At 39.2% G+C, this 25521-nt stretch overlaps 5 protein-coding genes and 1 pseudogene across 6 annotated transcripts in view; 1 reads left to right on the top strand and 5 right to left on the bottom strand.

Annotated features, from left to right (window-relative positions):
- The window catches only part of LOC101295621, an 880650-nt pseudogene that overhangs the window by 12142 nt on the left and 842987 nt on the right, over positions 1-25521 (top strand). The window lies entirely within an intron of this gene.
- Positions 1890-3111, bottom strand: LOC101310985 (vignain-like). The gene is made up of 2 exons (XM_004297523.1): positions 2679-3111; positions 1890-2550 (listed from the first exon to the last, which is right to left on the bottom strand). The coding sequence occupies exons 1-2, from the start codon at positions 3109-3111 to the stop codon at positions 1958-1960; spliced, it is 1026 nt and encodes a 341-aa protein (XP_004297571.1). The 3' UTR covers positions 1890-1957.
- LOC101311272 (vignain-like) lies at positions 5884-7192 on the bottom strand. Its single transcript, XM_004297524.1, has 2 exons — positions 6760-7192; positions 5884-6657 (listed from the first exon to the last, which is right to left on the bottom strand). Exons 1-2 carry the CDS (start codon positions 7190-7192, stop codon positions 6065-6067), a joined length of 1026 nt encoding a protein of 341 aa, XP_004297572.1. The 3' UTR covers positions 5884-6064.
- On the bottom strand, positions 11056-13944 carry LOC101300243 (phosphoenolpyruvate carboxylase 2-like). Its single transcript, XM_004297487.1, has one exon. The coding sequence runs from the start codon at positions 13942-13944 to the stop codon at positions 11056-11058; it is 2889 nt and encodes a 962-aa protein (XP_004297535.1).
- On the bottom strand, positions 14532-19017 carry LOC101306621 (transmembrane 9 superfamily member 4-like). The gene is made up of 7 exons (XM_004297509.1): positions 18812-19017; positions 17734-17898; positions 17513-17622; positions 17168-17276; positions 16981-17093; positions 16082-16232; positions 14532-15999 (listed from the first exon to the last, which is right to left on the bottom strand). Exons 1-7 carry the CDS (start codon positions 18926-18928, stop codon positions 14842-14844), a joined length of 1923 nt encoding a protein of 640 aa, XP_004297557.1. The 5' UTR covers positions 18929-19017; the 3' UTR covers positions 14532-14841.
- Positions 19669-25395, bottom strand: LOC101302829 (WD-40 repeat-containing protein MSI4-like). The gene is made up of 15 exons (XM_004297496.1): positions 25136-25395; positions 24762-24825; positions 24346-24432; positions 24165-24227; positions 23618-23683; positions 23439-23513; positions 22710-22785; positions 22245-22470; positions 21949-22030; positions 21551-21624; positions 21280-21391; positions 21100-21174; positions 20791-20864; positions 20335-20434; positions 19669-19977 (listed from the first exon to the last, which is right to left on the bottom strand). Exons 1-15 carry the CDS (start codon positions 25255-25257, stop codon positions 19882-19884), a joined length of 1392 nt encoding a protein of 463 aa, XP_004297544.1. The 5' UTR covers positions 25258-25395; the 3' UTR covers positions 19669-19881.

Below are 25521 nucleotides of genomic sequence, written 5' to 3'. Positions count from 1 at the left end.
ATTCCCAGTAACTCACACATCAGCCATGTCATTTAATCAGGTGAGAAGAAAATGCTTGATTTGTGTGATTTATCACTTGTCCGGAGCACAGCAGAACTCCTTAAATATCTCATTTGGTTTCCAACAATTCGAAAGGATAGCCTTGAGGAAAAATAGAGAGTTGTCCACTAAGAATAGATGAGAATTGAGACTCGTGATCCCCGGATAACTAGATCACATTGTCATTTTGTATGCGAAAAATGTGATTTCTCTGTCTTCTGTGAATAGTAGATAGGTAGAAGAAATGAGAATTAGAATCACCGGTGGCTTCTTTACCCTTGCTCTGGTGCCAATATTTCTCCTCCTTCAACCATAGTCTTCCAAGTAAAAGGGACAATTCATTCTGCTCTCCAGAACTCGTGAAAGGGTGTTCAGCTTGTAATGTCTCCAGTCGAAACATGAAATCTTGAATTTCAGTTTTGTTGCGTCTAGGGAAATACTTCTTGCTCCAAGCTCTCAAACCTTTGCCTAAACCAAGGACTAATAGTTAGGCCTTATTGACATACATCTAAACTTCCAAAATTCTCCACAAGCGAGCTCAGGCCAATCTGTTAATTTCGACAAAGCATTTGATCTATTATTCTCCTAGCAGTAGAAGTGTTGCTTTTGAAAGTAGTAAAATTACTACAATATATGGATCACCAATGACCCCTCACTAGTGATTTAGGTATATCCAAGAACACCTAAGCTAGCTTAGTAGATCCTGAATGAAAATGTAGCTGGATTGGCGGATAGCTGTAGAACCCTGAACATGGCTGGTAGGTTGACATGAATACAGACTGAGACATCCTAAGTTTATGCAATGCAGATAGCTAAACTTCCTTCTTGGACTTGTTCAAACTATTGATAGGCTTAATAGGAATTCATGTGGGTCGATAATGAGAATAAGAAGATATCCACCTGTCAAATTGAGAATACTGTTGTAAACCCAAGTACAATGGAGGTTTAGGAACTAAGAAGACTGAAGATATGAACAAGTTTACAAGGATAGTTGGACGATTGTTCAAGGACATGATTGAGGGATTCTATATGGGGTTATTCTCGTTAGAGAAAAGCACCTCAAGCATGCTTCTCTGTTGGATCCAGATTATCTATGTAGATGTTCTAGTCCTCAGGCTAGTGTGGCCTATGTTGCAACTTGGGATGTAATTTCTAAAAAGTCTTGATATGGAGAAAACTGGGGATGTAATTTTACTAAATTCTGATAATCTATTGCAAAATTTGTTTACCAACTCCTTGTCTGAAAGTGGAAGGAGGTTAGCAGCTTCATATACCCCAAAAGCTACAAATCTTTTCTTAGGACTCCTCGGAAATGAGCACAGATGGAAAAGACAGATGACTAATTAATGACCCTAGTTCTCTTCTGTGAGGGTCATCAGGAGATGTTAATATACCAACTGTGTGATCTTCCCACAGCTCGACATCTTTGGAAGTGACGACAAGCACTTTGCTTGTAGACTGGGAATGTTGGTTTACTGGGAATCTTAAGCCAAATTCCTATATATAAGCCAAAATGCTAGTAAGGAAATGGAGGTATAAGCGTTAAATTCCCTTATAGCATGGTTATACTATAGAATGAGATGATGCTATTGCAACCAGTAAGGCTGCTACCACTAAGGCTGGTGTCTAGAAGGATCACGCAGTTGAAGTGCTATCTTGGTCTAAATCTAGAATGGAAATTAGCTTATTGTTGATGACAAGAAGTTCTGATAAGATCTGTACAGAAATAAGTACAGTGATGGATGATTTCAGCTAGACTAAACAGAGGTTCTTCATTCTTGTATTGATAAGATTTTCTAGTTTTCTTACAGATGTGGTAGGTCTCGAGTATTCCTGCCCAAGTTCATGTACATATCATAATATAAACCTAGAAAGGTCGATAGGAGCTAGGCATTGTTTTCTTTATAGTTTCTACGAATTATGCAGTGGGATAAGAGGCTGCCATAGCAATACCACATAGACCTTCTGGTGCAGTAACATCTCTTTGCATTCTTATGTACCCTTCTTCACCCCATTGTGCCCCCCACGAGTTCTTAACCAACCAATACTGAGTCCCATCATCACTGACGCCATAACCAACAGCAGTAACACCATGGTCTAGGCTTGTTCCGCAAGTTCCTGTGAAAACACCACTTGAATACAATTGGAAATCAGAGCCACTAGCATCAATGGCAACAGAAATGGGTTGATTGGCGACGGCCTTCAGAAGGGCGCTTTCACTATTTGCAGGCACATCTTCATGGCCAGTTATTGATGCTGCATGGCTTGCTTCCTTCTGTGCATTGCATGTACCATCGACTCCGGTGTACGGATAATTAGCCTCAGTACTAAGTCCATGATTTTGATTGATAAAATCAAAGGCATTGTCCATCAAGCCACCCTCACAACCTTGGTCTTCTCCATTAACATCACAGTCAACCAGCTCTTGCTCTGACAAAGAGATTAGCTTACCTGTTGTAAGTTGAGTGATTCCTTCCATGGCCGCAACAGCTGAGAAAGCCCAACAGCATCCTGTATATACATAGATATATGGGTATATGACAAATTAGTTCAAGTTAGACTAGTAATCTTTTATATACTAAAAATAGTTGTTGTTTCACATCTACTAATAACAGTTTGGTAGATGCTTAATTACGTACCACATTGGCCTTGGTCCTTCACTGGGGTTACAGCTCCTTTCTGTCTCCAGTCCACAGTAGCTGGCACAGTAACGTTTTCATACTTGAAAGAAGTGGTCTTTGTGGAACATTCATGCCCCTTGAATCGATTTCTTGAGGTAATGAATTCTTCATTTGTGAGGTCTGCAAATTGATTCACACTTAATTTGTACGGTTTGCTTGCATCATTGTTGGATGATTCTACAATTGCTACATTTGCCTTGAATATCTGGAAGCGCTTTTCCTTTTCGTTAATGTCATTGTAGACACGTCCATAACGAGCCATCCACTGCTCGTATCTCCCATACATTGATGCATCTTGGAGAGTACGAGAAGTGGCTTCAGATGACCAGGCCCCAAACATCAAGAGGATCAAAGCCAAACAAAGACATTTTCCGAGGTTGGTGAACTCCATGGTAAGCTAGCTAGGTTATGAATGTATGATGAAGTAAATGAACTAATGAGCTGGTATACAATGAAATGTAGACTGCTCAGTTTATATAGAGATCGGAGAATGGAACTTGCTGTGTTATCTCCATGCCCGAAAAGTTGATCTGCAGTAGTTGTGCCCCATAAGATCTTCTGACATGGACTGATTGCCTAGAATAATTTGATGTCACGACAAGTCAGTAGCCAACTCTAAATGCATACAAAATTCTAGTCTTTTGTTTAATGGCGGCAGAGTTTAGCATTACAGAATTGACAAAGACTTCCTCCTGGTTCAATTGGGATTACAGATTTTAAATTTTTAGCATTATCATTTCTATGCATTCAATTTAAATATATTTAGTGGTCTAACATTTGCAGCTTACACACTTATTTATAGCATTATCAGCTGCAACACTGCATGCATGTATTTTATTTAACTTGAATGTGCCATATTTTTGTACCCGAGTAGATCCTTTGTTAAATTAGTGGTTAAATGATACTTTATATTGTAACTAGATATAGGCATTATAAAATCCCCAAGAGAAACTAGAAACATGTTATGGAAGCATGAGAAGTTACGACATGAGTTGGCCGGCATATTACATGATCCGGGTACATATCAAAATACCACAGCGCAGTGAGCTCACACATTTAGCCATAACATGAAGTTTTGCACTACGCCTTCCAAATTCACATTTAGTCATGCAATACCCATCCTGCACCTCCTAGCCCTCTTTCTTCAGAACTTTCATTAATAACAGCTCAATGTTGCTGTTCTTTCTCTGTTAGATCCAGATTATGAACAAATGTTTTACTACTTGTCCAAGAATTGTGACCTACGGTGCAAGTTTACTAAAACAAGGTTTGAAACGTAGAATTGGGGTGGAAGCTGTGGTGCACGTAAATGTTCTGGGTAGACAATTGATCTGGCTGTGGAATTTCATGTAGTTTAGCCACTGATGTTGGTTATATTGATGCAGATATCCTTGTCCGGGGATTGTTGGCTTGCTTTTATCTGCCAATGTTGATTGCATCCTCAGTATTCTTCTGCGTTCCCTTTTCAAAAAATAAAATAAGGACTACTCTCTGATGAGCACAGATGGAAAAGAAAGCTGACTAGTCATGAATCCAGTTGTAGTTTATGTCAGGGTCACCTACGTACTGTGTGATTTCCTAGAGCTTAAGATGTTTGGTAACTCATAAGTGATGGTAGGCACTTCGTTTATAGAACGTGGAAGGTTGGCGTATTACCTATCTTAAGCATTGGAACATTCTGTATAGCACTCCCGCAAGCTATGCTGTAGAAAGGATTAAAGCTATTAGTGAGGCTGCTATATGCAGAGAACCAAAGTTAAAATCAAGGAATCAAATACTCTCTTGGTTGGATTGGTGCTGTAGTTCGGATTAATGGCTTTATGCATAATCATGGAACTTAAGAGATGCTTCAACCTTCACATTAAGCCTTGGGGTTTATTCACCGAGTTGAAGCTTGCTTTTAAGCTTCATATTTTGACGCTGTAAGTTGAGACTGATTCTGTGATTTTGTTCCATCTTATTCAGAGTGAAGATAATGGCCGTCATCTTTTTGGTACCTCGATCAGTAAATTTCAAGCTTGTAATGCAGAAACTAAGCCACTTGCATTTGATCAGTAATTTCCACAAGCATTTGATCTGTTGTTCTCCCAAGTCCTGACAGTAGAAGGGGAGTCGCTTTTGGAAGTAGTATAATATATGGATCAGCGATGACCCATCACTAGTGATTTAGATATATCCAAGAACACCTTAGCTAGCTTAGTAGATCATGAATGAAAATGCAGCTAGATTGGCGGCTAACTGTAGAACCCTGACCATGGCTAGTAGGATGACATAGATACAGACTGAGACATTGTCAGTCTCATTTTAGGGTTTAGGGTTTAGGATGACATAGACTGATTCTATATGCAGTATTCTCTTTAGAGAAAAGCACCTCAAACATGCATGATTCTCTATTGGATCCAGATTATCTAGGTAAATGTTCTGGTCCTCGGGCAAGTGTGACCTATGGTGCAAGTTTACTAAAACAAGGCTTGATATGGAGAGAACTGGGTATGGGATTTCTCCTAAATTCTGATACTTGGTTTGGCTGTGGGATATTGTGCAATTCAGCCACTGATCCTAGTTGGCTATTTATATTGATGCAGATATCTGGTTTGCCTAGCCTGCCACTGTTGTTGATCACATCCTCAGTACTATTAACAATCTATTGCTAAATTTGCTTACCGACTCCTTGTCTGAAAATGGAAGGAGGTTTAGCAGCTTAATATATCCCAAAAGCTACAAATCTTTTCTTAGGAGTCTGGAAATGAGCACAGATGGAAAAGAAAGATAATTAATAAATGACCCGAGTTCTCATTTATGTGAGGTGAGTGTCATCAGGAGATGTTAGTTTACCGTGTGATCTTCCCACAGCTCGACATCTTTGGAAGTGACGAGAAGCACTTTGTTTGTAGACCGGGAACTGGGAAGGTTGGTTTACTGGGGAATCTTAACCCGAGTTCCTATATATAAGCCAGAATGCTAGTAAGGAAATGGAGGTATAAGAGTAAAATTCCCTGATTGCACAGTTATACTGTAGAATGGGATACTGCTATTGCTACCAGTAAGGCTGTTACCAGAAGGATCACGAGTTGAAATGCTATCTTTGTCTAAATCTAGTGATGGAAATTAGCTTAATGTTGATGGCACAAGAAGATTTGATAAGATTTGTACAGAAATAAGCATAGTGATGGATAATTTCAGCTAGACAGAAAAAGAGGTTCTTCATTCTTCTATTGATAAGATTTCTAGTTTTCTTACAGATGTGGTAGGCCTTTAGTATTCCAAGCATTAGTTCATGTACATATCATTATATAATAAACCTATAATTGATAAGATAATAAGTTCATTATAGTTTATATTAATTATGCAGTGGGATAAGAGGCTGCCATAGCAATGCCACAAAGACCTTCTGGTGCATCGACATCTCTTTGCATTCTTATGTACCCTTCTTCACCCCACTGTGCCCCCCATGAGTTCTTAACCAACCAATACTTAGTCCCATCATCACTGATGCCGTAACCAACAGCAGTGACACCATGGTCTAGGCTTGTTCCACAAGTTCCTGTGAAAACACCACTTGAATACAATTGGAAATCAGAACCGCTAGCATCAATGGCAACAGAAATGGGTTGATTGGCGACGGCCTTAAGAAGGGCGCTTTCACTGTTTGCAGGCACATCTTCGTGGCCAGTTATTGAGGCTGCATGACTTGCTTCCTTCTGTGCATTGCATGTACCATCGACACCGGTGTAGGGGTAATGAGCCTCAGTACTAAGTCCATGATTTTGATTGATGAAGTCAAAGGCATTGTCCATCAAACCACCCTCGCAACCTTGGTCTTCACCATTCACATCACAATCAACCAGCTCTTGCTCAGACAATGAGATTAGCTTACCTGTTGTAAGCTGAGTAATTCCTTCCATGGCTGCAACAGCTGAGAAAGCCCAACAACATCCTGTATATACATAGATCATTACAAGTTTGAAGTTAGACCAGTAATCTCTGATACTGAAAAAATGGTAGTTGTTTTGGTCTATCTAGATGCTTAATTACGTACCACATTGGCCTTGGTCCTTCACTGGAGTTACAGCTCCTTTCTGTCTCCAGTCCACAGTAGCTGGCACAGTAAAGTTTTCATACTTGAAAGACATGGTCTTTGTGGAACATTCATGCCCCTTGAATCGATTTCTCGAGGCAATGAATTCTTCATTTGTGAGATCTGCAAATTGATTGACACTTAATGTGTAAGGCTTGCTTGCATCATTGTTGGATGATTCCACAATTGCTACATTTTCCTTAAATATCTGGAAGCGCTTCTCCTTCTCGTTAATGTCATTGTAGACACGTCCATAACGAGCCATCCATTGCTCGTATCTCCCATACATTGATGCATCTTGGAGAGTTCGAGAAGTGGCTTCAGAATACCAACCCCCAAACATCATGAGGATCAAGGCCAAACAAAGACATTTTCCGAGGTTGGTGAACTCCATGGTAAGCTACTAGGGTATATGATGAAGTAAATGAACTAATGAGCAGGTATACAATGAAATGTAGACGGCTCAGTTTATATAGAGCTCAGTTTAATGAACTTGCTGTGTTATCTCCGTGCCTGAAAAGTTGATCTGCTATAGTTTGCCTCATGAAATGTTCTGATATGGACTCATTCTATGCCTCTTAGAATAATTTGATGTCACGACAAGTCAGTAGCCAAATCTTATATGCTTACAAAATGCTAGTCTTCTGTTTAAGAGCAACAGTTTAGCCTTACAGAAGTTTGACCAACACTTCCTCCGATTCAATTGGGATTACAGATTTTAACAATATCATTTCTTTATATTCCTTTAAAAAAAAAATTTAGTGATCTAACACTTGCACAGTAGCACATATCAGCTGCATCACTGCATATCTGCATGTATTTTTGTACCGAGTATTTCTCTTTGTTAAATTTGTGGTTAAATGATACTACATATTGTAAGTAGATATACGCATTATAAATTTATAACATCCCCAAGAGAAACTAGTAACATGTTTGGAAGCATGAGAAGTTGCAACAGGAGTTGGCATATTTCATGATCCGGGTGCATATCAAAATAGCACATGTAGTACACACATTTGGCCTTAATTAAGGAACATAATGTTTTGCACTACGCCCTTTCAAATTCACATCTTAGTGACACCTACATGGTCATACATATACTACCCATCCTGCACCTCCTAGCCTTTTCTTCTTTCTTCAGAACTTTCAACAATAACAGCTCAATGTTGCACTGCTCCTCACTAATGAGCACAGATGGAAAAGAAATTAAGCTTGACTAATGAGTCATGAACCTTGTCATTTCTGTAAGGGTCACCTACGGTATGATCTCCTAAGAGCTTAAGATGTTTGGAAACTCATTGGTATACCCCTAGTGATGGCAATCACTTTATTTGGAGAGCGCGGAAGGTTGGTCTATTACCTATCTTTAGCACTGGATCCATTCTGTGGCACTCCTGCAATCATAGTTATGCTGAAGAAAGGGTTAAACCTATTACTGAGGCTGCTGTGTAGAGAAATGCTCTCTTTGTGGAAAGCTAGCACTCGAAATTTTAAGCTTATTGTTGACGGTGCAAGAACTTCCTATTGTTTGATCGGTGCTATAGTTTGGATTAATGGCTTTATGTATGATGATCGAACTGAAGAGGTGCTTCGACCTTCACATTAAGACTAGGGGTTTGTTCACTGAGAAGAAGCTCTCTCTTAAGTTCATAGTTTAAAGCTCTAATTTGAGACTGATACTGTGATTTTGTTCTATCTTATTAAGAGAGAAGATAATGCGATGATCTTTTTGGGACCTTGATCAATAATTTTCAAGCTTGTAATGTAGAATTTCGGCTCTTGCATTCTAAACATGCATGAGCAAATAGCTTATTGCATAAGAACATGTTGGATGTTAGATTACCTGCATTTTCATTGTGTGGATTACGGGATGCAGACCACTTGAAATTGGTAAGCATCAGCATGAGAAACTTAAAATGGACGAGGTACTATCAGAAATGTACTGAAAGCATTCAAAGGGAAACTACAAGAAGACAACAGAACACTTAGATGGCCAATATACAGTAGTCTGGCAAAGATAGTGTAGTATATGCTGCGTGATGGTCCTCCAGAAATTTCCTACACATGTGATGCTTTAGCTTCAAATGCTGAGCAAAACAAATATAAGCACTTGTATCTAACTTGCTTCCATTGTTAAGATGATAGTTTGGACTCAGAACTCATAGTGGAATGACACAATAAGTTGAATGGAATCAAATGGTGGAAGGATGAGTGAGATTTCAGCATCTCAAATCCATATAGAAATAGATCATCTATAGATATTTATAGATAAACTAAACAATAAAAGAGTTCTTCATTTTGTATTAATTGACTTGGTAGTTTTCTTACAGATATGGTAGCTTTTAAGTGTTACAAGCAGAAGAAGTTAATGTACATATGATAATATTAAAATGATGATACACTACTTATGCAGTGGGATAAGAGGCTGCCATAGCAATACCACAAAGACCTTCTGGTGCAGCAACATCTCTTTGCATTCTTATGTAGCCTTCTTCACCCCATTGTGCCCCCCATGAATTCTTAACCAACCAATACTTAGTCCCGTCATCAGTGACCCCATAACCAACAGCGGTAACACCATGGTCTAGGCTTGTTCCGCAAGTTCCTGTGAAAACACCACTTGAATACAATTGGAAATCAGAACCACTAGCATCAATGGCAACAGATATGGGTTGATTGGCAACGGCCTTAAGAAGGGCGCTTTCACTATTTGCAGGGACATCTTCGTGACCAGTTATTGATGCTGCATGGCTTGCTTCCTTCTGGGCGTTGCATGTACCATCGACACCGGTGTAGGGGTAATTAGCCTCGGTACTAAGTCCATGATTTTGATTGATGAAGTCAAAGGCATTGTCCATCAAGCCACCCTCACAACCTTGGTCCTCACCATTCACATCACAGTCAACCAGTTCTTGCTCAGACAATGACATTAGTTTTCCTGTTGTAAGTTGAGTGATTCCTTCCATGGCTGCAACAGCTGAGAAAGCCCAACAACATCCTGTATATACATAGATCATTACAAGTTAGACCAGTAATCTCTTATACTGAAAAAATGGTAATTGTTTTGGTCTATCTAGATGCTTAATTACGTACCGCATTGGCCTTGGTCCTTCACTGGGGTTACAGCTCCTTTCTGTCTCCAGTCCACAGTAGCTGGCACAGTAACGTTTTCATACTTGAAAGAAGTGGTCTGTGTGGAACACTCATGCCCCTTGAATCGATTTCTCGAGGCAATGAATTCTTCATTTGTGAGGTCTGCAAACTGATTCACACTTAATTTGTAAGGCTTGCTTGCATCATTGTTGGATGATTCCACAATTGCAACATTTTCCTTAAATATCTGGAAGCGTTTTTCCTTCTCGTTAATGTCATTGTAGACACGTCCATAACGAGCCATCCATTGCTCGTATCTCCCATACATTGATGCATCTTGAAGAGTTCGAGAAGTGGCTTCAGAAGACCAAGCCCCAAACATCACTAGGATCAAGGCCAAAGAGAGACATTTTCCGAGGTTGGTGAACTCCATATTAAGCTAGGATATGTTTATGTAAATGAACTAATGAACAGGTATACAATGAAATATATGGTAGACTCCTCAGTTTATATAGAGATCAGAGAACGTAACTTCTTGTCTTATCTCCGTGCCTGAAAAGTTGATCTGCAATAGTTGTGCCCCATAAAATGTTCTGATATGGACTTATTGCCTCTGAATATAGTTTCATGTGACGACAAGTCATTAGCCAAATTCTATATGTGGTGACTTCTTCATACAACATGTTAATCCTTTGTTCAATAACCAAGATTTAACATTAAAGTAGCTGGACTAGATGCCTTCATCTAGTTAAAAGTTGTATGCAAAAGTTTAATAGTCCTAAATTTTGGTATCCATCCTGTACTGTTTACAAAAATGTTGTATCAAACTCACGTCTTACTGTTAATCACAACAAAAATCATAACTCCCTTTGGAAGCTAACAGATGCTTTAGAAATTAGAAACAGAATGTGTTTCTGTCTTACCAAGGTGACAGAGAACAAAGTGTTCCACATTTATCTATATATCTATCTATCTACTTGACCAAAATATGGAAAACAAATTTAGAAAACTCTGAGTACTAAATACATTCATAATACTTAATACATAATACATGAATTCATCAAAGGAAAAAAAAAAAAAACAACAAAAAAAGGTAACAATTGAAGGATGTTCACCAATAGTATGAGGTTTGTATCAAAGAAGATAGAGTCGAGTATTGGAGCTTCAACCAGTGTTGTGCATCCCAGCAGCAATACCCTTCATGGTTAAAATAAGTGTGTCCTCTAGACCTGGAGCATATTCGCTTGTTGGGTTAAGCTTGACGAGCTCTGCTGCTGGCTTGCTTGCTGGTTCCCTTGACAGATTTGCATGAACATGATTGTTGGGGTCACGGATCTGCTTGAGAGTATAAGCTTGACACACATTTAGAGTTGTAACATAGGAGTCACGCAGAACAAGCCTCTGCCTCAAATAAGGATCTCCCTCCAAAAGATCTCTGTGCCCAGCCACTTGGAGTATTAGGCGTTTAGTTTCTTCGTAATTGGTCCTCAGACGCTCTCCGAATGACCATAAGTCTTTTGACACCAGAAGCTTGTCATAGAGAGCTGCAATACCTGGGTCTCCCTTGGCAAACACCATCTCAATTAAATCAATGGTGACTCTGAAGAAAGGCCATGTATTGTACATTTCCCGAAGCGTCGCAAGATTTTTGCGATCCTTGTCTATGGCTTGCTTAAATGCTCCATTAAACCCAAGCCACACTGGTAAGTGAAATCTTGTCTGAGTCCATGCAAAGATCCATGGGATTGCTCTAAGTGATTCGATGCCTCCACTTGGCTTTCGCTTTGATGGACGACTCCCTATGTTCATTCGACCATACTCCATCTCTGGTGTTGCAAGTCGAAAGTACTCAACAAATCGGGGTTCCTGGAAAACTATTGAACGGTATTCCTCAGTAGCAGCCACTGCCATCTCATCCATGAGTGCACGCCATTCCGGCTTTGGCGAAGCTGGGGGATTCATGCCATGCTCTAGTGTAGCTGCTGTGAAACGCTGGAGTGTTCTAAAACACAAGTGTTCCTCTCCAAATGACTGCTCAATAACTTCACCCTGAACCGTCACTCGGAGTGAACCATGAATTGTCTCAGGTGGCTGAGACAAGATAGCAAGATGAGTTGGTCCCCCTCCCCTTCCTACTGTTCCACCTCGCCCATGAAACATTGTAAGCTTGACTCCATGTTGTTTTGCAACCTTTATGAGCTCTTCTTGAGCCTTGTATAGCTGCCATGCTGCAGATAAACGGCCAGCATCCTTTCCTGAATCTGAGTACCCTATCATGACTTCTTGCTTCCCATTAATCCGGTTTTTGTACCAATCCATAGAGAAGAGGCGAGCCACAGCAGCAGGAGCAGCCTCTAAATCAGCAAGCTTCTCAAACAATGGGACAACCCTTAGTGGCTTTTTCACATGGCATTCACGTTGCAAAAGCTCAACAGCGAGCACATCTGATGGCGCTGTTGCCATTGATATGATATAGGCACCAAAGTTGTCTGCTGGAAGTTCCGAAATAACTTTGAATGTCTCCAATACATCAGAAATTTCTTCTGTCTTAGGAAGATCAGTGCCGAAAAGAGGGCGCTTTCCACTGAGCTCAGACAACAGCCATTCTTGCCTTTGTTCCTCAGACCATTCTCGATATGACCCAAGTCCCAGGTGCTTTGTAATGGCATCAATGACATCAGTGTGCCTGTCTGATTCTTGCCGTATGTCTAGTCTCACAAGAGAAAGGCCGAAAGTAGAAACTTGCCGTAAGAAATCAAGAAGGCTCCCCTCAGCAATTGCCTGGTCACCACATGAACAAAGTGACCGGTAACACAGTTCGAGAGGCTCCATGAACTGTTTAACATCAGTAAAAGTTGTGTCCTCAGGAATGTGAGAGGCTCCATCGGATAATAATTGACGAGCACGTTCACGTGTATTGTAGAGCTTGTCTCTCACGTCACCAAGAACAACACGATACGGCTCATTTGGAGGAATTTGTTTCCAAAACTCTACGTAGTGTTTTGCATGTTCCTTCCTTGAACACTTATGAAGCTCGTGAGCTCGAGCAAGAAGCTCAGCGCTGCAACGCCACATTGATAACTCGAACATAAGATTCTCTATCTGGGAGTAGTACAAGTTAGCAGCCATCATTCTAGCCAATAAGCACACGTCCCTTGTAACTTCTGGGGTGACCCTAGGATTCCCATCACGATCCCCACCCATCCAAGAAGAAAACTGAATGAGTGGTGCATTGTATGGAACACGTTCGTTTACCCCAATGTTCTTCAGGGCTGTATCAACTCGGCGTAAGAACTTCGGCACGCCTTTCCAAATAGTCTCCTGAAAGTAGCTCATTCCGGCCCTCATTTCATCTTGAGGGGTAGGAGGAGTCCTCCGGATTTCGTCGGTGCGAAAAGCTGCTTGAATCTCCCTTTGTAAAGCCTCGTCGAGTTCTTTTTTGTCATCAGGTGTAATATCCTTGGCATATAGCTGCTGCAAACAATCTCTCACCTTTCCATGTTTTTGGAGCAGAGATCTGCGAACACACTGAGTAGGGTGTGCAGTTAGAACCAAATCAACAGTCTGCTTCTTCAACTCATCAAAAACTTCTTGTGGCGACTTGTTCAGTTGCCCCACAAGCTTCTTGAACGTCTCTTCAATATCCGACTCCGTTGTAGCATTTGCTTCGTCAACAAAACCTCCCTTTTTCAACTTAATCCTTCTCCGATACGCCATCTGAACTTCTTCAGCCAAGTTAGCCAAGTTAAGCATGTGGGAAAAAGCCTTGGCAACAACAATGGAGTCGCCAGGATCCAAACTTGTAAGCACATTCCCAAGCTCCTCCAGCTTTTTAGGGTCACGCTTTCCTTCATATTCTGCCGATAGCTCGTAGCAATCTTGAACAGTTTCTCTGATATCCTCCCCATGTAAATCCTGGAGGATGTCAAGGAAGCGATCTAACAACAAAGCGTCATACTCAATGAGCTTGTCATCCTCAGACACCTTCCCTGGTGCCAACAGCCTGAGTTGCGCATCAATCGAAGCCATCTTCTCCAAGTTCCTTGCTGTCATGGTTCCCTTCTCTGTCTGCCTCTGCTCTCTGGGTCGCTCTCTCCTCTCTTATTTGACAAACATGTATAAAGCTAGCTGCATGGTATTTATAATTAATCAAAACCCACAAATCCTTGCGGAGAGGAAGTGTAGACCGGATTGGAGTGGAAATCAAACTCTATGAAGAAAAGGAGATGAAAAGGCAATGGGGAAAATGAAAAGGCAGAAGACTGAGTGGCGGAAGCCTTTTCTGGGTTGCACTTGAATTGAGAGAGCAAGTGTCCAACTCGGACATGGAAAAGCCGAAAATTAGTAACTTACAATTTAGAAACAGAATCAAAGATTTAGAAAAATAAATGTGAATCTTATGAACTTATAATTTAAGATTCAAGTTGGAAACTAAAATTAATAAATAAAGTCATTTGTCATTTTGGTCATGAACAAGATATCAAAATAACCAAAAACAACAGAGAATGAAAAATGATAATTTGGGACAACTACTTTACCTATGCTAATCAGACTCAAAAAGGAAAATGACAATGGATTGACTTCAACATGGAGGCCATTATGAAGATCTTTAAGTTGGGTAAGAAATCTAGACAGATAGGATATGCTGTATTATAGTCCTAATTATGTCAGAGCTTTAATTGAGATAACTAGGACTTCATAGAATCATTAGCGTGTAGAATGACAAAGATATAGAAGCAACAAGCTTAAACTACTAAACTACAGTTCCACAACAAAACAAGAAAAACAGACTATGCTACAATAAACAGAAGAAAAGGTTTCGGTAAGGTTTGGAAAATGACCCTTCTATCAGAGTCTTTTAAAGGGCAGTCTTTTGTTCGATACCCCTTTGCTTCCTCACGCAGGCCTCATTTTTCATGTTTCATTCAACCTTCGACATCAGTCTTCGGATCAGTCAATCTTCACAGAGGAATAGATCTTCCGAACAAACCAGAAGCATGCATAGAAACCAATAGTTCCAGTCAAGACAAAGAAAGCATAAGAAACGATCAACATGTACCCAAAGTAAAGGACGCCTGAAACAAACTTTGTGATCTCCAACTTGGTAAAAAAGTAGAAGGCAGAGTAGAGGAGAAGGTAAAGGGCAGACGAGCCTGCGGTCAGGTATGATCTCCACCACCAGTGGTAGTCTTCACTGCACAACTGGAAGTAGCAGAGCACCATTGTTATCTCCGCACAAGTGATTAAAAGGATGACAAACACAATGAAAAGGAACCCGAATATGTAATAGAACTGGTTCAGCCAAATTGATGTCAAGATGAAGAACAGCTCAATGAAAACAGCTCCAAATGGAAGGATGCCTCCAATAAGTATTGAGAAGACTGGTTTCATATACCATGCCTGTTCTGGTACCTGCCGTGGAATTTTGTTAGTCTTTACAGGGTCTTCAACAGCTGGTTTTTTGAACCCTAAATAACTACCCACGAAGACCAAAGGCACTGATATTCCAAACCATAAGCAAACCAAAGCAATCATTGTCCCAAAGGGCACGGCTCCAGAAGATTTCTCCCCCCAAATCAGGGCATTTAGCACAAAGAAGACAGCAAACAGAATTCCTGGGAACATAAATGCAGTCTTCAAGGTGTTCCTCTTCCACTCTGTACCCTTGAACATCTTGTACAATCGCGCAGAAGAATAACCGGCAAATAAGCCCATGAAAACCCACAACAAAACCATGGCTGTCATAAGACCCCCTCGGTTGGAAGGGGATAGGAACCCGAGCAAAGCAAATATCATAGTTACAAGTGTCATTCCAAAGATCTGAACCCCTGTACCAACGTAGACACAAAGTAAATTGGAATTGATAGGGGCCCTGAAAACATCTCCATTCACAAGCTTCCATCCGGTTTCTTCTTGAGCCTCATCTTGCGTGTCCAACTGATTATAGTTGGCAATATCTCTGTACAAAGTTCTCATCATGATCATAGCCACCATACCAGATAAGAAGAGGACAATCATCAGAGAATTTATGATTGAGAACCAGTGGATCTGATCATCATTCATGAGTAGGTATGTGTCCCAACGAGATGCCCATTTGATATCACTTTCCTTGAGAGACAGAGCAGAGAAAGCATAAATTATAAGTTGTATCACGAGAATAAGTAGTCAAAAGTTTTTGTTTTTAATGTACCTTAAAGGAAACATCAAATGTGAAGACAATCTCTTTATCTTTGTCAACTTCTTGTGGAACAGTGCTTCCAGGAGGTAGATTTTTTGTGTCTTTATTGCATGTTACCAACTGAGTATTTTGCTCATCCCATTCCTTATATTCATGATTGATACTGCAGACAAGCAGCATATAAGAAAACTACATAATCAAAATACAACTATATATTTCTCGAAGAATAGAAAGAACGCGAACCACGGAAATGAGAATGATTTAAGTATGAGTTACATAACTTTTCTTTTGCAAAATTCACACACCATTATCCGAGGCAACAACTTCTAAATAGGAGAAAAACAGAGAACAGCAAGAATTGAAGATAAATAGCAGACTTAACAAAAACAACATGGGAAATGAGAGAGAGAGAGAGAGAGAGAGAGAGAGAGAGAAGGAAAGTGTATGGGAGCATATGAGTGAAATAAATACTTCTAATGAGTGATGTGTAAAGACGAGTGTGAAAATGAATCCCTTAATAGAAGTTTCACTTTTTCTTTCTTTTACTATCAACAATACTACAGCATTCAGGTACCTTCCTAACATACAAAACCTCTACTGATGGAGCTCAAGCCAGCATATCTATACCATATGAGAAGAGGAATTCTCAGCCACATGCAGCTGATTTATTTGACGTACACACCCTTTTCCTTTAAACATCATTTTGCTCAGGAAGGACAATAAAGTCAATTGTTTATAAAAGAAAAGGCAAATGAAAACAGAATAGGAAAGTAACAACAATGCAACCCACGTTTTTTCCCACTCTGCCACTTGTTTTAACTCTAGACATATCGTGTGGGGCCTAATTGGCTAAAAAGAGAAATGCAGCAGACTGACCAGATGTGGGAGAAAAGACAAAAAAGGTACAGTACCTGTTTGGAGTAACCTCAAACCCAACAATTCGGGCAGAGTCAGTCTCAGGATCTTTGTGATACATAACTCTGAAGCTCAAGTGGTTGTTGATGAAATATTTTTCCTCTTTACTCTGTACAACAAATGACAAGTATAAGATGATGTAAACATGTACACTTCAACTTTAGCAACTGCTTTTAGGCATACCCCGGCATAATTTCCTTTGAATCCAACACTGAATCCATGTTCGTAAGTTGTGGACGGACTTCCATCCCGCCTTTGTCTGAGGACAGCAACTGGAAGGTTATCCAAAATCCTGCATTCCAGTTGAGAGGTCAATACGAAATCAGCAAGCAACATAATCTGATGTTTGGCTTTTCTTTAAACGAGGTGACCAAGGTAGAGAGATGGAGTCACATAAATTTAGAGCAGACAATTCATACAGGGATAAGGATTCAGACACTAAACAGGAAAAAAAGAAAAAAAAGACAAAAAAAAAAAAAGACTTGAAATCACAAACATGAAAAATCCTAGCATGGCATCCTTGCTTACATTTGTACTCTGTATTTATCATCAATTTTCTCCTTAAAATTTCTTGCAGCTTCAGCATCAAGCTTTACTCGACAAGCTACAACACAGGATTGCTCCTCCCTCATTTTGAACTGAGAACAAAAGTTAACAAAGGTTTCATAAGTCAAATAAATGAGACTGACATTATTGTTTTATGTATGTACTAACTGGGTACCAAAGGTTATAAGGTGACAAGTGCTCACAGAATATACAGAATTTTCAATGCGGTCACCACGAAGAACCTCCCCCAGATTTTCTGCACTGTTTTCAATCCGTTTGGGCTTACAATATTTTAAGTAGTAGTAGTCATATGGGAGTTGGGTCTTTGTAGATGACAATTTGTTCACTTTGATAGAAAGTGGATCTCCCTGTCAAAAAGAAGACATGCACAGAACAAACGATTGAGTACCAAAGCAATAATGAATTCAATGAGAATTAAGGCTAACAGATGTATCATATTATTCATATGTTTATAATTAAACTTTCAATGTCACATGAGTTTGAAAACAGGTATAGACATCTTCATTTACAGAAGAAGGTGCCACTAATGTTCTCAAATGAGTTTGAGCAGAAGCTAATTGTGGTAAAATTGACTAATGATTGTAAAAGGTAGAAAATCAAATCCTCTGAAAGACAACAAAAATTCTAAAGATCAACAACAGATGGATAGTTTGCACTCGATGAATCTGACATGATTATTACGATTAACACAGCAGAAACCCTTAAACTAGGCAAACACACGCGCAACATTCATAAGTCTCCATGGAACAATAAGTCTCTATCATTTGCGGTAAACATTGTTGAAACATTCTCCATGGAACACACAAGTCTCTAATCACCACACTTGTATCACAGCATTACATTTCAGAACACAGAACAGTATTTTGAGTTCAACATCTCACAAATCTTCAAAGTACCCAGCTTTTCATGATAAGTTGCAATTTTATATTTAAAATTTAATACTCTTCATGACTTGATCAGTTCAAAAAGTTCATCACTTTCAATAAACCCAGAACTCTCTAAACTCTAAAGCAGCTAACAGCGACTATCTAAACTCAAACTCCCATTACAAACCCCAAACCCCTGAAAACCAATGTCACAGATCCAACAAAAACCACAAACAGATCAAACCCAAAACCGCAGATCCAACCCACTATCACTCCAAACAAACAAGATTCCAATACCAAACCAAGTCAGGGGAGTAAGTAAAGCTAAAAGGGTCAACGAATTCGAACCCAAAATACAAAAGGAACAAACTTTGCAAAGGGAAATAGAGCATACGGTGTGGAAATCACGGGGAGCGACGCCGGGAAGATAGAAGCAGTGAGCTGCGGAGGAGATGATGAGGAGCACGGTGGCTATTAGCCAGGAGGAGCGGCCGGAGATCCGCCGACCCATCTTGATTCTTCTTCTTGTGGTTCGATTTCAGAGAGAGGTTTTCTCAGGGATAAAACTCAGAGCTCTTCTTCATTGATCGAACTAGGATCGTTTTTTTGGTGATGTTATTGTCTTTTTATATGTACACGCCTATCACCCTATCACATTTAAAATATAAAATAAAAAAGGAAATGGAAAACATGAGCAGTGTGGCAATTCATCGTGTCCAGTTACAATTTTTTCACGAGTATCACATTGTAAGAAAATGGAATACAATATCTAAGACTATGAAAACCCCAAAGTGTCCTCTCATTTTCTAACGAAACTTGTCGATTGGTGAGTCGGACCTGTGTCGATTGGTGAGTCGGACCTGTGACGTAACCGCATAAGATTTATAGTCTCCTTTCGTCTTTCGTACTAAAAGCAACATGTTCTTCTACCTTAACTCAGACTCATACTCATCGATAACATCAAAGCAAGGAGAGACTCAACTCAAAGCCCCCATGTCGTCCTCGCCGGTCACCACTCACAATTCTTGTATCACTTACCTACTTTACTCTGTCTGAGAATGAAACTTGATCGTGTCTTGTCAAAACGATCGATTGTCTTTTTTCTTCTTAATGAAGCAAACTTTGATGGGTCACTTCCACCACTTTAGAAGTAATGGCCATTTTCAACGGAAACTTTGGGAAATGATTATACAAATAAAGTGTAGGGCAATCTATGCATGAATACGCAATACTCAATACGATATGATAAAACCGTGTCTCTTGAAATTAACGATGTTACTTCTCCTCAAAATGAAACAAGTTATAGGAACATCACAACTGACCATTACAATTAGCACCCAACTAAACCAAGTTATTCCTTCTGTTTCTTCAAATGGGGCTACTAGTCTCACTAGGGGCTAGATAATTGAGATTAAAGAGAGCTGGATTAATATTACACTGTCTAGTGAGTGGAGGAGAGTCGCATCAAGCAGAGCATGTCAACATGTGAGATTTGAACTTGTCAAGCTCGGCCAGCACCTCTTCCTCAGGCCTGTAAATCATATCAATCATTCGCCACATCTGCATGATCAAAATTAGTCATTCATTAAAACCAGTCATTCTAGTATATGAGAGCAGATAAATATAAGTGGATTTATAATACTTTCGTGTGATTCTAGTATCGATATCACTGGTAATATATAAGCATCCTAACTAAACAAAGTTAATGCATTTTTAACTCGTTCTTAGTTTTGCCAGAGGGAAGAATTCAGTCTCCATCCACTGAATTTCTTTTTTGCTCTTTGACAAAGTCATGTACTCATGTATGCTGAATGAAATAGATGGATTCTACTGAACATTATACACACAATGTTAACACTTCACAAACTTGGGGAAAATGAACATATACGCCAAACTTGCTAGAGAAGAATATATTACCTGGAGTGTACCGCCTCCTCCAGTACTTTCACAATCATCGGAAACACTTACTATTGTCCAGGGATCAGATGTATTCCAATGAAAATCGACAACCTTGTCCCTGACATGCATAAGGCACCGTACATACAGTAAATGAAAATGTTGTAAAGTAAACAAAGAAAATATATGTCCAAAAAGAAAAGGTAGCAATGATAATCGAGGCATATGATAATCTACCAAGAGATGGCCTCCCAATCTAAAAAGTTCCTCAAACAAATAAAGTAAAACAGGTAAACACTGGCACACAAAGTAGCAAGTAAAGGCCGATTCTAGCAACTGATAATCTATGAATAGACGCCCTCAAAGTGCTACCAGGTTTCCTCTTACAAATTAAGTAAAACATGTAGACACTAGTACATGCACAAGCATGGTAGGAGCTCCTTTTAAAAAAAATATATATATAAAAAACCTGCTTACCTATGACCAGCATGTCGGAAAAACAATCCTGCAGGAGGAGCCTTTGATAAAACAGATTCTTGCTTCTTACCAATCTGAAAAGTACACAAAAACTATTTATACCTAGAACATATAACAGTTACAGATTAAAAACAAATCAGCAATAGCACATCTTTGATTCCAAAATTTGTATGCTAAAGAACGACTTCACATAAGAAACCAAGCCACATTCATCAAAATACAGAACCAAATACATTGCTCATATCCTATTTTTATTCACCAGAAGTCTAGGTTTCCTGATTGACAATAACAAAATGCATGGCTTCACACCTTTTCATGATCCCAGATGTTCAACAGGCCATCCTCAGCAGAACTTCCAAAGACAGAGGACTTGTCAGGAGACCACTGGAATACCAAAAGCACAGAACATATGAATATCATGAAGAATGCAATAGAAAGAAACAAGCCAATAATAAATAACTGAAATAATCTACACAAAATTTCATGCACCTGAACACAGAGAACTGCTGCAGTATGGCCCTCAAACTTATGAATGGGTGATCCAACTCCTCCAGAAGTGAGATTCCGGCGGTCAAACATACGAACAGTATTATCGGCAGACCTAAAAAGAAATAAGTTAAACTTTATAGTACAACATTCCGTGTTGAGACAATACTTTAATTTAGATGAGCAAACATAGAATATCAAACTAGCAACAAAAATCATGATCAAGACATCAATACATATAAACTTGCAAGTAAACTAGTAAAGAAGCAGGTACCCTGTAAGAATGAGATTGACATCATGAGGATTCCAATCTACGCAATGAAGGTCAGCATCATGAGCTTTCTCAACCTGTTCAAAACGTAAATGAACCGACATCAAATCTACCATGAACTGAAAAGTTACAGCTGGCATGAGATAGTTCTGGAAAGGTGATAAATGATATCAGTGTATGAGTGCATGAGAGAGTTGACATTCAATTTCGATAAGCCAGTCATAGTGTGCATCTAATGGGGAGACAAACCCGACAGGTTAGCAAGGGACTGTCAAAACTGGTCTAAGTGTATGTGTGTATTAGATAGAAAGAGTTAATGCAATCCAGAATTTCTGCAAGATAGATGTCACAATGGATTAATGAAAAGGTAAACTATGGACTTTGAAGGAAAGGAGGAAAACCTTGACAACTGGACTATTCCCAGATCTAGCATCCCATAGTATAAGGCAAGAATCATCGCCTACACTGCAGAACTCCTGCGCACTACAGCACATGAATAAAAAAATGGAAAAAATTATTAGAAAATTGAGGGAATACCGGCATTCTAATATTTTAGGAAGAAAATGACTTAAAGTTTTCAAAGGCAAAAAAAATTTATACGTCAAGTTCCAACCTCTTGTAATAGTTACAGCTATAACTGGCCAATAAAACAAGCTGGAGAAAAACTAAATACAGCTGATTCTTCATCAACACATACCTGGATGGGCAGAACTGTACATCTTCAACAGTATCCTCATGCCCTTTATAGATACCTCGTGGCTCAAGAGAAGGGCTGTCTGCGGGTTTTTCATTATTCCCACCAACCTTAGAGGCATGTTTAGCATTTGAACCTCCAGATCCTGGTGACCTGGCAGACCCAGGATCTAATGCTAGAGATGAGATATGATCATGAATACTCCACAAAATCACTGACTTGTCCTTCCCTGCGGCAAAAATACCCATTCAGAAAAACAGAGAAAGTAGGAATGCAGGTTGCAGTTCCTTAGTATGGGTGAATAGCATGAAGAAAAAACAAGAAATTTAAATCAAATGAACCAATAATAATCTACGCAAACCCATTGATATAGGTTTCAATTGAGTACTCTCTTTACAAATCATTTTATTGGCATAAATAACCAAAGCACCACTGAAATATATAACTCTGAACTAGAAACTTCTCGACCTCCAGAGAGTACAAAGGGTTCCGAGGGGCACATATCAAGAGCAAATTCAGCATTATCTTGATGTCCAGTCAATAGCTGCAAGATGCAGTTTGGTTCAGTAAGCAGCTATAGCGAGAGTGAGAGAACGACAAACAAAGCTATTTGAATGTAGACGTTCTCTACGTATATGCTGATGATGATTATGGTGATATCAATAATCTATCAATATCCGAGCATTGGTTTGTGCAGATTTAAAGTTAAACAACTGAAAACTTAAACAGATAATCAAGCCCCAAGTGAATGTAAAACAATAGCTTACAGAAAAAGTATGTAAGTAATACACCAATCTATCTCTATCTCTACTACTAAAAAGCCAGCCCCTCAAAGCTTCACCAAATTATGTTTTGCCTATAATACCCTTATAAAGTTAATTGAAAATAAATAAATTAGTACTAAATGGGCATTTTCCCTAAAATAAATACATGAGTTATTATAAGAGGAAACTAAATAAATAAATAAATAAAAAGATAAATAAGAAAAACGTGGATAGTGGGAATTATAGGGAAGAATGGATGATAGTTGCATCTATTTCTTATCATGAAGAATAATTGCATCTCTGTTTATTTTAAGAGATTTTTGGAACTTCTTTTGTAAATCCTGTGCAAATGCACGGATAAAAGGCAAGTAATATATAATTTGCAGTAAAATAGTGCAAGCTTGAGAATAGTTTTCTGGTAAATAGTGCAGACCAGATCTGGGCGAGAATTTGAAGCTCCCAGGACGGCATGACGATTAGGTTGAGCCTCAATATCCCAAATGAGGACCTGTTTACAAGCTCAAAAGCTTTATCTCTATGAAAATCATTCATAATTTAAAATGATACTTGATATTGTCCATTTAAATTGATTATATAATAAAGAGTGCTTACATCAGGACTGTCGGTGTGCGTGGCCACTATCATACTATTTTGTGGGAGTTCCCTGATTCTGTTCACCTGCAAAATATAATCATAACTTAAGAATCCAAGCCCTTTTTAGAAATAAATATAAGAATATTTTTGGAGATGGGATCACACCAATTTGGTTATGGAGGGTGGTGGTAGTACTTGGGTCTTATCAGACAGTTTAACTAAGTTGACGATTTAAAAAGGTGATAATGAGCTTGCAAGTTTCTATTCATCGATTCATAACACATACACAATTTGATTCAGATAAACAATTTGCAGAGTTAGAATGATCTTGACACATCAATCAATGAGTATCTGCAACTAGTTGAACCTTTGTCAATGTTTATCATATTTTGATTATTTTCCGTTTCGAGACATTATAAACTTGTCCTAAAATTTCAAATTTCAAAGTTTTCAGCAATTGCATAAAAAGAAGTAAAATAAGAACAGTTTTTTAGTGCACCCCAATGTCCAGAAGACATATCAACAAGATTATACTACAAAAAAAGTTACTTTCAGTACTGCATACCTCTCCAGGATGTATTATAGTTTTAAACTTCTTTACAAATGGAGACCGTGCTTCTTCATTGAACTGCAAAGATCAAGCAAAATAGGCAGTCAAAAAAGGAGTAAAATTTACAGGGTATAAGTTAAGAAAATAACCAAAAGGCATCATTGAAGAGAAACATATTGACTATCAATAAGATCACCTGTGCTATGTGCTCTGCAGCTGCCACCCTAGGCTTGACAACTTCACAGTTTGCAATGACAAGTGTATTTGGAACACTTCCGTCAGTCTGATAAAAGTACAGGGGAAGCAAAAAATCAAACAAACACAGTAAAACTATCAAAGAGGATGATACAATACTACAAACCAAACAAAATGACTGCACTACATATTCACAATGTGTTAACAAGTAACAACAATCAGCCTCTATGAAAAACAATGGCCACTATATGATCGAATAATATATATGACATCAACAGAGTTACTCTCTGAACACTGATTTTTCACAACAAGATTAATAGAAGACCGACAGTCACCGAACCAGTTCACAACACAGCCGCCATCCAAATCCTACCGACTTAACAACCAAGGTTTAAACACGGAAGAAATCAACATCACCTGTTCGGAAAGATAAAGACGTTGCCGGTTCTTGTAAGTAGCTTGGTCCAGCTGCGGCCCCCATCTGCGGAAAAACAAAACCTAATGCGTCAGCTTAACAAATACTTAAAAGCTTCCAACACAGATTAAGCAGACCTCAATCTCAAACAAAGCCATCTCTCTCTTTTGCACATCAAATGAACAACACAAACAAAACCCGAAGTCCCCAAGATTTGATTTTTCTTTCACCTAACCCCACATTTCCCCAAATTCAAACCAGAAACTCAAACAAACAACCAGTACGGGTCAAAATTACGCAAAATCAAAAGATTATCTGAAATTTCAAGGTAGAACAAAAACCCTAGGGATTAGAGACGGAGAGAGAAGAAGAGGACCTGCAAGAGAGAGAAGGCCAGACGAGATTGTGGTTGGCAAGCCAGTCGTAGAGCACCGGCACCAGCGACTTCCACTGCGTGTAACGGTCGTTCACCGACGGCTCCGTACCTTTGCCTCTCATCTTCTTCTTCTTCTTCACTCTTTCTCTTTGGGCTCTGAAAATCACAGTGGCTGTGTGTGTCTCTCTCTTCTTTGTTTTCCCGCCTCTCCTAATATTGGGTGTGTGTGGGTCAGGGCTCAGTCAGACTGAGGCTCTGTCAATTTGTACTGACCCAGTACGGGTTTTTGTTGGTTCCCATTTGATTTTCTATAAGCCCGGTTTTACAGTTTTACCCTCGGCGACATCACAACCCCAGTCTCATCCAGACCCGGGCATGTTTATTAC

The sequence above is a fragment of the Fragaria vesca genome, linkage group LG4 (assembly GCF_000184155.1).
Source record: "Fragaria vesca subsp. vesca linkage group LG4, FraVesHawaii_1.0, whole genome shotgun sequence".
Classification (NCBI taxonomy): Eukaryota; Viridiplantae; Streptophyta; class Magnoliopsida; order Rosales; family Rosaceae; genus Fragaria; species Fragaria vesca.
This window is presented reverse-complemented; position numbering and strand designations above follow the sequence as displayed.

Coding starts and splice junctions, on each gene's coding strand:
- LOC101306621 (XM_004297509.1), bottom strand. CDS start 18,928: ATGGGTCGGCGGATCTCCGGCCGCTCCTCCTGGCTAATAGCCACCGTG. Junction 17,899..18,811: donor CTCCCCGTGATTTCCACACC/GTATGCTCTATT, acceptor TCTTTTTGACAG/GGAGATCCACTTTCTATCAA. Junction 16,000..16,081: donor CATTTGATGTTTCCTTTAAG/GTACATTAAAAA, acceptor CTGTCTCTCAAG/GAAAGTGATATCAAATGGGC.
- LOC101310985 (XM_004297523.1), bottom strand. CDS start 3,111: ATGGAGTTCACCAACCTCGGAAAATGTCTTTGTTTGGCTTTGATCCTC. Junction 2,551..2,678: donor GAAGGACCAAGGCCAATGTG/GTACGTAATTAA, acceptor ATGTATATACAG/GATGCTGTTGGGCTTTCTCA.
- LOC101302829 (XM_004297496.1), bottom strand. CDS start 25,257: ATGAGAGGCAAAGGTACGGAGCCGTCGGTGAACGACCGTTACACGCAG. Junction 21,625..21,948: donor GGAATAGTCCAGTTGTCAAG/GTTTTCCTCCTT, acceptor CGTTTTGAACAG/GTTGAGAAAGCTCATGATGC. Junction 20,865..21,099: donor ACATCTGGGATCATGAAAAG/GTGTGAAGCCAT, acceptor TGTACTTTTCAG/ATTGGTAAGAAGCAAGAATC.
- LOC101311272 (XM_004297524.1), bottom strand. CDS start 7,192: ATGGAGTTCACCAACCTCGGAAAATGTCTTTGTTTGGCCTTGATCCTC. Junction 6,658..6,759: donor GAAGGACCAAGGCCAATGTG/GTACGTAATTAA, acceptor ATGTATATACAG/GATGTTGTTGGGCTTTCTCA.
- LOC101300243 (XM_004297487.1), bottom strand. CDS start 13,944: ATGACAGCAAGGAACTTGGAGAAGATGGCTTCGATTGATGCGCAACTC.